Source organism: Dendrobates tinctorius, unplaced genomic scaffold, assembly GCF_039654945.1.
Source record: "Dendrobates tinctorius isolate UK_male_01 unplaced genomic scaffold, ASM3965494v1 ptg000011l, whole genome shotgun sequence".
Lineage (NCBI taxonomy): Eukaryota > Metazoa > Chordata > Amphibia > Anura > Dendrobatidae > Dendrobates > Dendrobates tinctorius.
The window spans coordinates 105,237,136-105,249,299 of NW_027361679.1; the positions used below are offsets into that span (position 1 = coordinate 105,237,136).

Below are 12,164 nucleotides of genomic sequence, written 5' to 3' on the forward strand. Positions count from 1 at the left end.
CTATTCAAACAGTTTCGTATATCTGCTGTTTGATAACGGTCAAAACTATCCAGAGACAGCGTGTGTCACTCTGTATAAAATTAGGTGGAGATTTACAATTTTCCATACAGACACCATATAGAGCTGTCCGATTCTCAAACAGTATTGTATATCTGCCATCCGCATTACGGTCACATCTACAGAGGGTCAGCGTGTGTGAGACACTCTGTAAATACATATACGGACATTTCCATTTCTCCATACACCGTATTGAGCTGTCCGATTCTCAAACAGTATTGTATATCTGCTGTTCGCATTACAGTCACAGCTATACAGAATCAGCGTGTGTGAGTGACACTCTGTAAATACATATACAGAGATGGTTAGTTACACAAAAAACGTATACAGCTGTACACTTCTGATACAGTACCGTATATCTGCTTGTTGGATTACGGTCAAATACATACTGGGAGAGCGTCTGTGACTAACAAAATATACTGTATATGTAGATTTAATTTTTTTAATACACCTTACACAGCTGGATGCTCCTCATACAGTACCATCTCTCTGCTGGTATTTTTGGTACATCTTCCCAAACATGAGGAAGTATGGTGGAAGAGGCCGCGGACGTGGGCAGGGGGGCGCGGCTGGTACTGATGGTGGTGGTGCATCGGCTGGTTCTGGCAAAAGCACAATAGCAGCTAAGGCAGGAGGTGTTGAGCCTGCGTCATCGTCTGGCCCAAGAAGGCCTGTAAGGTTCCCTTTTCTTGGAGTAAGAAAACTGCTTTTAAAGCCGGAGCATCGGGAACAGGTTTTGGCGTAATTGCCGAAACAGCCACCAGCTCTATTGCCTCCTCTTCTGAACGTTCGAAACCTGCAAGCACGGAGTCGTCAGTGCAGGGTTCTGGTCAGGAAAAACACCTTTCCTTGTGTCCTTCACCCCCACCAAAAGTTAAGGATGCAGCAGCCCACACTTCAGATTACTCTATGGAGCTCTTTTCACATACCTTGCCTGGGTTATCCAATCAAATCCTGAATTCCCCAGTCCAAGATGAATCTGACATGGAGTGCACTGATGCACAGCCACTGCTAGATGATTCTGCTTGTACATTGACCCAGAGCACTACATTGCCCACGCAGTCTACTGAGCCAGGATCTGACCCTGATGAAACTCAGGTGCCCCTTCCCGCATACTATACCACCTTACACGGTGACACAGAGGAAGGTAAAGAGGAAGGTGCAGATGACTTTGAAGAGGAGGTGATGGATGACCCAGTTCTTGACCCGGATTGGCATCCATTAGGGGAGGAGGGTGGCGCTGACAATAGTTCAGATAAGGAGAAGGATCCGCAGCAGGCATTGACATCACAGCAGCGGTTATCTGCCAGGCCCGTAGCTGTCCAAAAACGTGGACCAAAAACTAAAAGAGCTGCAGGACAGCTTGGTCAGACGGTCAACTTAGCACAGCGTGCAAGGCCAGAAAATGTATACCATAGTAGGAAGAGTGCAGTGTGACACTTCTTTGTCCAAAATCCTACTGATGAGGCAAAGGTTACCTGTAAGAAGTGCGGAAGGACCTTTAGCCGAGGTAAACAACTCAGAAATTTGAATACCAGTTGCATGCTTAGAAATTTAAACAGCATGCACTTGCAAGCATGGACGGACTACAAAACCTCAGGTAGCACATGTGCACCTGCTCTGACTGAAGGTAGCCAGCAACGCTCCATCGCTTCCCCCACTGTAAGGCCACCACCACCGTTAAACACACCACCAGCACTAAATGTTGAGGTGTCGTCGCAAGGTCAAAGCACTCAGGGAATCACAATGGTTTTGCAACACAACACTGAATCTAGGCCATCACCACCAATACCATCACCAACCCCCTCTCACTCTGTCCAGTCCACCACTACTTCCCCCATATGCAGCTCTCCAGTCCAGCTCACCCTACCAGACACTCTGAGTAGGACAAGAAAGTACTCAACCTCTCATCCGCGTACACTGTGTTTGAATGCCTACATTGCCATTAGAGATGATGCCCTACCGTTTGGTTGAAAGCGAAGCTTTCCACAAGCTCATGGCCTACGCAGTCCCACGCTATGACCTACCCAGTCGGCACTTCTTTTCTCGAAAAGTCATCCCAGCCCTCCACCTGCATGTGAAAGACCACATTGTCCATGCACTCAAGCAATCAGTGAGTGGAAAAATGCACCTCACAACAGATACATGGTCCAGTAGGCATGGCCAGGGCCATTACGTGTCCATCACTGCACACTGGGTTAATGTGGTGGATGCAGGCTCCACAGGGGACAGCGGCGGTGGAACAGTGCTGCCTAGCCCATGGTATAGGAAACAGTTGGCTGTAGGCTTTTGACCCTCCTCCTCGTCCATAAGCGAAAGGTCGTCCACAGAGTGCAGTCGCACGAGCACTCCATCCGCAGCTGGCAGTGTTGCACACGAGGTGTCCCACTATCGAACAGCTAGTGGTAAGCGTCCGCAGGCTTTGTTAAAGATGATGTCTTTGGGCGACAACAGACAAACCGCGGAGGTACTGGCCGACTACTTGCAGCGACAAACTGAGTCATGGCTGGGCAGTCTACATCTTGAGCCAGGCAAGGTAGTCAGTGATAATGGCTGTAATTTTGTGGCAGCCATAGCCCTTGAAAAACTCACACACATACTCACACTTTGAACCTGGTGGTGCAGTGCTTCCTTAATAATTATCCGGAGTTAATAGCCCTGCTCCATTAGGTGCGAAGACTGTGCTCGCACATCCGTCGCTAGCCCGTACACTCCAGTCGTATGCAGAAGCTGCAAAGATTGCTCCACCTTCCCATGCACCGCCTTATCATAGACGTTGCAACAAGGTGGAACTCCACCCTGCACATGGTTGAGAGGCTGTGCGAACAGAGGCAGGCTGTAATGCATTTGTGGGAGGATACACGAGCAGGCAGTTTGAGGGAAGACATGGAATTGTCAGGTGTGCAGTGGTCAAAGCTGAAAGACCTCTGTAAAGTCCTTCAGTGTTTTGAGGAATGCACACGGCTGATAAGCGCAGACGACACCATCATAAGCATGAGCATCCCACTTATGCATCTGCTCATGCAAACTTTGACGCACGTTAAGGATCTGGCGTCTGCAGTGGAGGAGGAACAGAAGGAGGAGGAGGGAAGCCTTGCTGACAGTCAGCCATTGTCTGGTCAGGGAACTGTCCTGGACGAGGAGGAGGAAGAAGAGGAAGAGGAGGAGGATGAGGGGGATGATTATTTTGGGCAGGAGGATGCTTCTCAGGGGGCAAGAGAAAATGTTTGCGTTCCAAGGTCAGGTAAAGGGTTTGTGCATGACTGTAGGGATGTGGATTTGCCAGAAAGTGCTCCTCCACCCACCACTGGCAGTGCATTATTGACACCTGGAACATTGGCCCACATGTGCATTTATGCCTTGTGGATCCTAAAAAGGGCCCCCCGCATTGCCAAAATGAGGAAGGATGACAGTTACTGGCTGGCCAGCATCCTCGATCCACGCTACAAAGGCAAATTAAACAACATCATGCCACAGGAGAACCTAGAGATAATATTGGCTAACAAACTAGCAACTCTCATAAACCATTGGAGGCTTTCCCAGCACACAGCAGCGGTGCTGGTTCTCCCACGAGCCGTAGTGGGCACAATGAAAGAGGTGTTTGGGGTGCACACAGCCGAAGTGGCGTTGGCAACAGGGGTTACATGACCATGTTGCGGACTGATTTCTCAAGTACCGCTCACAAGACTGCTAATACTGCATCGATTAAAAGTGATAGGAGACAGCAATTGTCAACTATGGTTACAAACTACTCCTCCCATATCGATGTTCTCCCTCACAGGTCATTCCCCTTTGACTATTGGGCCTCTAACCTGGATACCTGGCCTGAATTGGCACAATATGCATTACAGGAGCTCGCTTGCCCTGCTGCTAGTGTGTTATCTGAAAGAGTCTTCAGTGCTGCTGGATCAATCCTGACAGAAAAAAGGACCCGTCTGTTGACCCAAAATGTTGATGATCTAACCTTGATTAAAATGAACCATGCATGGGTTTCAAAGGATTTTGTCCCACCTTCCCCTGATGACACATAGGTTGCCAGAAAACTGCCTCGCTTTTGTCCTTCTCTTCCTCGGACTTGCCGAATTCCGCCATTTGCAGCTGCTGAATGTCCAGCCTACACATCAACATATGCCATTTTTTAAACCTCCCTAACTGGGCTGCCCACCCCCCCAAGGGCTGGGGTCAACACCTGGCAAGTGCCGTTGCTCTGAACAGGTGGATGGGCCCACTGATGGCCGATGGCACCGGCACAGGGCCCCTCATAGTACAATACAGTGTCTGTGAGTGGGGGTGCCCACTCGCCGTCAGACACACCAGCATACTATGAGGGGCCCTGTGCCAGTACCGTTGCCCACGAGTGTGCCCCCCCTGCTTGGTCAGGGCCACAGCACTTGCAAGTTGCAATACTTACCCCTCCCTGCTCCACCGCTGTGTAGTCTGGGCAGTTAAATCCTTCACAGGGAGGGCCACTAGAAATTTGGTGTATTGATCGATGATGGATAAGATGTAGCTATGGCCTGTCCTGCTGGCCTCTACCTTCAGATGATCAATGGCTACCATCTGTAATGTACATCAACTTACAAGCGGATGCAGTGGTGCTTTATGATCACCTTTCACTGTTGTGATAGTCACAGACGTGTGACATTCCTGCCAACATTTTTCAATATCTCTCATGCCAATCCAATAGAATCGCCTACGGCCTGTGGCTTCTGTCTTTTGCACTCCAAAATGACCAGATCATTGATAGGCACATCATGATAGGCAGTGAGGACCATGTCTACATCTCTCCCTGTGATCACAATTTGATGGAGACGAGTAACGGTGATATGATTCATGCTACTGTGATAAAGCAATCCTGTCTTCACAAAGAACCGTTTTCGCTGTCTCCACAGACACAGTAATTGAGGGTCTGCATTGTCTCTGCAACATCTACCGGGAGGTTTTCCCGCGATGAGAAATTCCTATAATTTCTGTTAACACTCGACTTTCCGTCTGTACTTGTATCCATGTAGTTTCCAGTAGCGGAGAGTCTGGACTGGCTTACTGAGATTGAAATATATACGAAGATTTAAAAGTACCACAACACTGTATAATGGTGTATGCTTCGAATACCTTTCCCTTTTTCTACTTTTTAAATTCTGGTGTAATACATACTGAGCCTGTGAGTGTCTGTGTCTGACTCCGGAAGTATAGCCAGAAATTTACTATTACCCCTAGACTGGATACACCTGGTATGTGCTGACACAGTACCTTTGTTCTAAATTTTTTATTACAATATCATCCATAGTGAGTGAGCGTGTGTGGTTTACGCCTTCTATATATACGGTGAATTGGAGATACCAATTTTTACCCTATACTCAATACAACTTGTATCTTGTTATACAGTACCTTTGTTCGACATTTAGTATTATGGTCAAATCCATACTGAGTAAGCGTCTGAGAGTGACTACGGGACTATGTACAGTATACGGAGATTTCAATTGTACCCTATAATATATATACTTGCTATCTTGTTATGCAGTACCTTTTTTACAACATTTTTTATTATGGTCAAACCCAGACTGAGTGAGCGTCTGAGGGTGAATCCGGAAAAATATACGGAGATTTCAAATTTGGCCAACACTGTATACATCTGTACGCTTCTGATACAGTAACCTTTTTTGCTATTTAGATTCTGGTGTAATCCATAATGAGCCTGTGAAAGTCTGTCTGTAACTCCAGAAATATATTTGGAGATTTAAGTTTACCCCAACACTATATACAGCTTTACGCTTGAGTTACATAACCCATTTACAGCTTTTCATATTCTTGTGTAATCCATACTGGGCCTGAGAGCGTTTGTGTCTGCCTCCTGAAATATATACGGTGATTCAGAATGTTTACACTATACTATATATACCTTGTATCTGGTGATACTGTACCCTTTTTCAACTTTTTATTGTATTGTGTAATCCATACTGAGTCTGTGAGCGTCTGTGTATGACTCATGAAATATATACGGAGATTTACTGTTATCCCAAGACTGTATAGAGCTGTACGCTTCTGATACAGTACCATATATCTGCTGGTATTTTGGGTCCATTTTCCAAAACATGAGGCAGTATGGTGGAAGAGGACACGGACGTGGGCATGGGGGGCCATTTGGTACTGATGGTGGTGGTGCATCTGCTCGTAGTGCCAAAAACACAATAGCAGCTAAAGCAGGAGGTGTTGAGCCTGCATCATGGTGTAGCTCCGGAAGGCCTGTAAGGCTCCCTTTTGTGGGAGTAGGTAGACTGCTTTTAAAGCTGGAGCATCAGGAACTGTTTTTGGCTTACATTGCGGAAACAGCCTCCAGCTCTATCGCCTCCTCTTCTGAAGTTTCAAAAAACGCAAGCACTGAGTCGTCAGTGCAGGCTTCTGGTCAGGAGCAAACCCTTTCCTTGTGTCCTTCACCCACACCAAAAGTGAAGGATGCTTCAGCACACACATCAGATTACTCCATGGAGCTTTTTCCACATACCATGCCTGGGTTCATTAAAAATGGAGCCCATCATATACTGGAGCATTCCAAATGGGGGACATCAGACGTCATATACTGGAGCATTCTAAATGGGGGACATCAGACACTGGAGCAGCATTTATGGGGCCCATTATACACTGGAGCATTAGAAATGGAGCCCATTATATATGGAGCATTATTTGGACCCATAAGACACTGGAGCATCATCCATGGGGCCCATCATATACTGGAGCATTCTAAATGGGGCAGATCAGACACTGGAGCAGCATCTATGGGGCCCATCATATACTGGAGCATTCTAAATGGGGCAGATCAGACACTGGAGCAGCATCTATGGGGCACATTATACACTGGAGCATTAGAAATGGGGCCCATTATATATGGAGCATTCTTATGGCCCATAAGACACTGGAGCATCATCCATGGGGCCCATCATACACTGGAGCATTCTAAATGGGGCAGATCAGACACTGGAGCAGCATCTAAGGGGCACATTATACACTGGAGCATTAGAAATGGGGCCCATTATATATGGAGCATTATTTGGGCCCATAACACACTGGAGCATCGTCCATGGGGACCATCATATACTGTAGCATTATGTGGAGCTCATCATATACTGTATGGAACATTATATGTGACCAATTAGTCTGTATGGAGAAATATATGGGGATCATAATTCTGTATGGCACACAATGTGGTGGCCATACTGTATGGAGTAATATACTGTCCTTTTTTTGAGGTATTGTACAATTTACAATAGATCAGTCATGTAAGCAGTGAAGTATTTGTCATTGTACTATACCTATATTTCTGTGCCGAATCGGAGCATCATGAGTTGTGGTATGTGTTAAAGGGGCGCACTGACACTCTTTGGCCCAGGGCACATGAAAACCTGAAGCCAGCCCTACCCCCCCCACAACTTTAGCCAAATAACCCCCAGTTTTCAATGCATAACTATTATTAGGAAGTAAATTAAGGTTGACAAGCTTAAGTAATAAGAATTGATGTTTTTGGCATTGAAATGGGCACTGTAGGTGTGTTTCCTGGCCTCCACTCCCTGCCAACTTTGCAATTGACTTGCATTGGGTTTCGTGTTTCAGTCGACCTCCGACTTTTCCTTATAGTTGGCCGATTTCGTTCGACCCGACTTTTGCCAAAGTCGGGTTTCATGAAACCTGACTCGACCCTAAAAAAGGCAAAGTCGCTCATCTCTATTGAAGGGGTTAAATTAGTTTAAAAAGTAAGCTCATGGGTTACTCATCCTCCTAACGTCCAGCATAGCATCTTTGCTACTGTCAAGCTGCAATGGTGATGTCACATTTCCAACCCAGGTGACCACTGTTGCCAATCACTGGCAGAGCTGCTGAATCTACTAGTGATTGGCTGCAGGAGAAGAAGTTGACTTAGGAGAGTGATTAACATATGAGTTTACTATTTTTACCTAGTGGAAATCAATAGAGAGTGAAAAGTTTTTCCCAAAAAACCCTTCAGTAGCATATTTGGCTAAGAAAATATTCTCGCATGCACTTTACAATGATGTTTAGTTCTTCATTCTGTATTGCCAGTTGGAATTTTTGTTTTTACATATCTTTATGTATTTTTTAGATTGCTGGATACATACGATCAGTAAATTCAGTATATGAGCAAGTAAACTTTAATGGCATCAGAAATATTAACTTTAAAGTAAAGGTGTTAAATGTAAGTATGGATGATAAATAAGTGGTTGCGACTGCTTTATTTCAAAACGTGTAATGTAATTTGATAGAAATGATATCATTGTACAGTATATACCTTGTCATTAATATTGTAGCTTGTATACAATTTTGTTAAATTATGAGTCTCACATTTATTTATATGAAATAATTGTTGTTTTTATATTATAGTATACTTATATTGTTACAAACTGTGGCTTAGTTAGGTTATAGGGTTTGGACTCTTTTTGGGGATTTTTTTTTAATTTTTTTACTTAAATATATGCAATATTAAAAAATTGGGGAGAACCCCAAATAAACCCTTGCAAGACAGCCTTAAAATTTATCTTGTATTCTTACCAATATTAAAAGATTACTATGGAGTATAAAAATTGAAGTCCCTAATCTGCCTATATTTGTTTATATTAAAGTGCCCAATGTGCATAGAAGGAGGTCTGAGAGCTACCACGAGATGAAGCCAAATTAGTCGAGCCAAATCACATGTGGAAGTAGGGTGCCCGTCCAAGCTAGTTAGCTGTCATGTCCGCCATGTCTGTTTTGCCTCATGACCCCTGGAGCGGTGTGCACGCACATCTCATGTCTGCTATCCTGCATGTTCCCTAGAGCAGTGTGCACACTCACCTCATGACTGTTGGGCTGCAAGATGCCTGCGTTTCTGCGTTGCCTTCTGTGATCATCTCTGTGTTCCAAGAACCCCTGATCATGTGTCCTTCCTAGGCTCCAGTGCTGTCTGGTTCTGCAATCATCTCTGCATGTCTGGAACCCCTGATCATGTGACCTTTCCTAGGCTCCATTGCTGTCTGGTTCTGCAATCATCTCTGCATGTCTGGAACCCCTGATCATGTGACCTTTCCTAGGTTCCAGTACTGTCTGGTTCTGCAATCATCTCTGCATGTCTGGAATCCCTGGTCATGTGACTGCTCTCTGTGATCCTGGAGGTTCTGAACTGGAAGTTCTCCCCTGGTCTTGACCCGGAAGTACTGGTGCTATGGTGCTATATCAGACCACCCCTCCCTATGGTCAAGGCCTGATTATTGTGTTGCTTCCCTGCATGGCTGTTTGGTCTGCTCGGTCGCTCCCTGTATTCTGTGCCCTTGCACTCTGCCCTGTCATGCGTCTGCACACGCTCTGTGCTTGTACTCTGCCTCTTGTCTTGTGCCATGTCTTGTGTTGTCTCTCGTGCCATGTTTGTCCTTTCCTTGCTTTGCCTTGTAGTACTTCCGCTGTTCTCTGCCTTAGCCTGTTTTCGCCATGTTGTGTCCTTGCTCTGCCTTGCCTGTTTCGCCATGTCTGTTTTTTGCTATTCGGAGCCTTGTGGTACTTCTCATGTTTCTTGTCTCAGCCTGGTTTTCTGTACTCTGTTCTATTGTGCTCTCTTGCACATTTCTATGTCTAGTCCCAAGGCTCTGCCTTGGCCCGGCTCTGGGCTTCGGCCTACGCTCCGCTGCTAGACCCTGTCCTCTGGTGCTCTCTAGCACACTCCCTGACTATTCCCAAGGCTCTGCCTTGGCCCGGCTCTGGGCTTTGGCCTACGCTCCGCTGCTGGTTCTATGTCTCGTTTCCTGGCTAGTCCCAAGGCTCTGCCTTGGCCCGGCTCTGGGCTTCGGCCTACGCTCCGCTGCTAGCTCTGTTCTCGCTCTGATCTGACTGTGTTTCTGTCTCTGTTCCTCTCCGTGTTCTGCTCCCTGCCTTGCCTTGCCTCGCTCCCTGTCTTGCCTTCCCTGAACCCCAGCGTGGGTTCCCTCGCCGCCTCCTGTGCCTTTGTCGTTACTTGTGTTTGTGTACAGCCGTGTACACTGGCCAGTCAGGTGTGCCTGCTGCGTGGCTCCTAGCACGCACCCTGCCTTGTACCCTGGCGTGGCTCCTAGCACGCACCCTGCCTTGAACCCTGGCATGGCTCCTAGCAAGCACTCTGCCTTGAACCCTAACCCTGGCATGCCCTCTGCACGCGCAGGACTCTGCCTTGAACCCTGACCCTGGCGTGTCTCTTTGCACGTGCAGGACTCTGCTTTGTTTCTTGTGCTTTGGCATGTCTCTACACACGCACCCTGTCTTGTTTGTTGTACTTTGAACCCTTTTGTATTGTACCTTGTGCTTTGGTGTGTTTCTACACATGCGCCCTGTCTCCTTTGTTAAGCCTTGAAGCCTGGCGTGTCCCCTACACACGCACCTAGCCTTGCACCTTACCCTGGACCCTGGTGTGCCCCAAGCACGCATCCTGCCTGGAATCCTGCCTTGACCTCGGCGTGTTCCTTAACGCACACCATGCCTGGAGATTTGCATTGCCTACTTGCCTGAACCCTGGTTTGCCTGCCGGATGCCCGGAACCTGCCGATCGCTGCCAGAGATTGTAGGCCTGATGACTGCGGCCTGATGTCCGGAGCTGATGTCCGCAGCCTGATGCCCTGATCGTGTCGATCGTTGCCAGCTGTCTGGAGTCCGATGCCATTGTGCCTTTACCTGTACCCAGGCGTGCCTCCTGGCCCATACCATGCTATGGACCTTGGCGTGCCGACGCACACACCCTGCCGTGTTACTTGTTTTCACGTTCGCACTGAATGTTATCCTGAAGTTCTTAATGAAGATACCTTGAACTTACCTCTTGTCTTGCTTCCTGCTGGTCCTTGTCGTCAGACACTTGCACATAGTGTTCCCCTGAGCCGACCGTCTGGTCCCAGCAGTCGTGGTGGCTCACCCCCTTGGTCTTGCCCCTGACTCTCCCTGCATAGGGGGTGGTTTCTCACAAGGTAAGCTCGCCCTCGGTGGGTGGGTGCCACGACCCAGAGGGTCCACTCAAAAAATCGGCTCAGCAGAAGCTGAGTCCGTCACATTAGCGTAGCGAAGTAGAAGGAAAAAAGGTTGACGGCACTCCCAGAGATAAAAAAGGAAAATATTTTATTGTGGCAAATTAGGCCATGTTAAAATCAAATTGACTGACGCGTTTCAAGTGCTTTGCTTGCACTCTTAGTCATAGGATACAAAAAACCAGTACAACCACAATTAAATATACATAGATTGACCAATGAAAAAAAATGCACAATCATGAAAAACACATGTGCAAAAGACAGGCAGTGAGCAAGCACCTGGGAAACAACTGAATAAATAAATCAATTGCAAGATAACTTGATCGATATAGAATAACACATTTAGATCATAAGAAACAACTTAATGAAATGAAATCTTATAAGAAAAAACTCAATAAATATAAAACAAATCATTTTTGGAATTCATGCCCAGGGGAAATCTGGTATTGAGTTTCAAAATCCAGAAAGCTTCCCGCATAAAAAGCATTTTCTGTTTGTCGCCTCCAAGTACAGGATTTAAAACTTTTTCAAAGGCAAAAAACCTAAAAGATGAAGAAATACCATGATGAAAATTAACAAAATGTTTGACAGCACCAGAATAGCAGGCATTCTTGCTGGAAATATTGGAAAGATGCTCAGCAATGCGTTTCTTAAGTTTCCTGGAAGTGCATTCTATATATTGAACATTACATACAGTATGTTACAGAAAATACAATTTATAACACTTTGAGAGTTACAGTTAATAAATGAGGAAATTTTGGGGGCAAATCCAGAAACTGTAAAAGAAAAAATTTCTTTGATTTTATCGTGAGCAAAACTGCAAACATTGCAGCGGCTGTCTGCACATTTATAGAAACCTTCAAAAGATAACCAAGATTTATTACCTGAACACTCTTGAAACAAACTGGGGGAAAGCGCATTATTAAGACTACAACCTCTTTTTGCTACATAGCGACAACCTTGACTGATAATAGAACTAAGTTAGTCATCCTGGTTATGAATTGGAAGATATTTTTGAATAATCGTTTTAATGGCGTTAAATTTGGGACTATAAGGTGTGGAAAATATGATTGCAGAGTTAGATGA

General features: G+C 46.1%; 1 protein-coding gene across 1 annotated transcript in view; it reads left to right on the forward strand.

Moving 5' to 3' along the window:
- Positions 1-12,164, forward strand: part of LOC141049408 (disintegrin and metalloproteinase domain-containing protein 10-like) — a 245,653-nt gene that overhangs the window by 72,847 nt on the left and 160,642 nt on the right. The window contains exon 7 of the mRNA XM_073545856.1: positions 8,168-8,260. Within this exon, the coding sequence (XP_073401957.1) occupies positions 8,168-8,260 (93 nt within the window). The remainder of the gene's footprint in view (positions 1-8,167; positions 8,261-12,164) is intronic.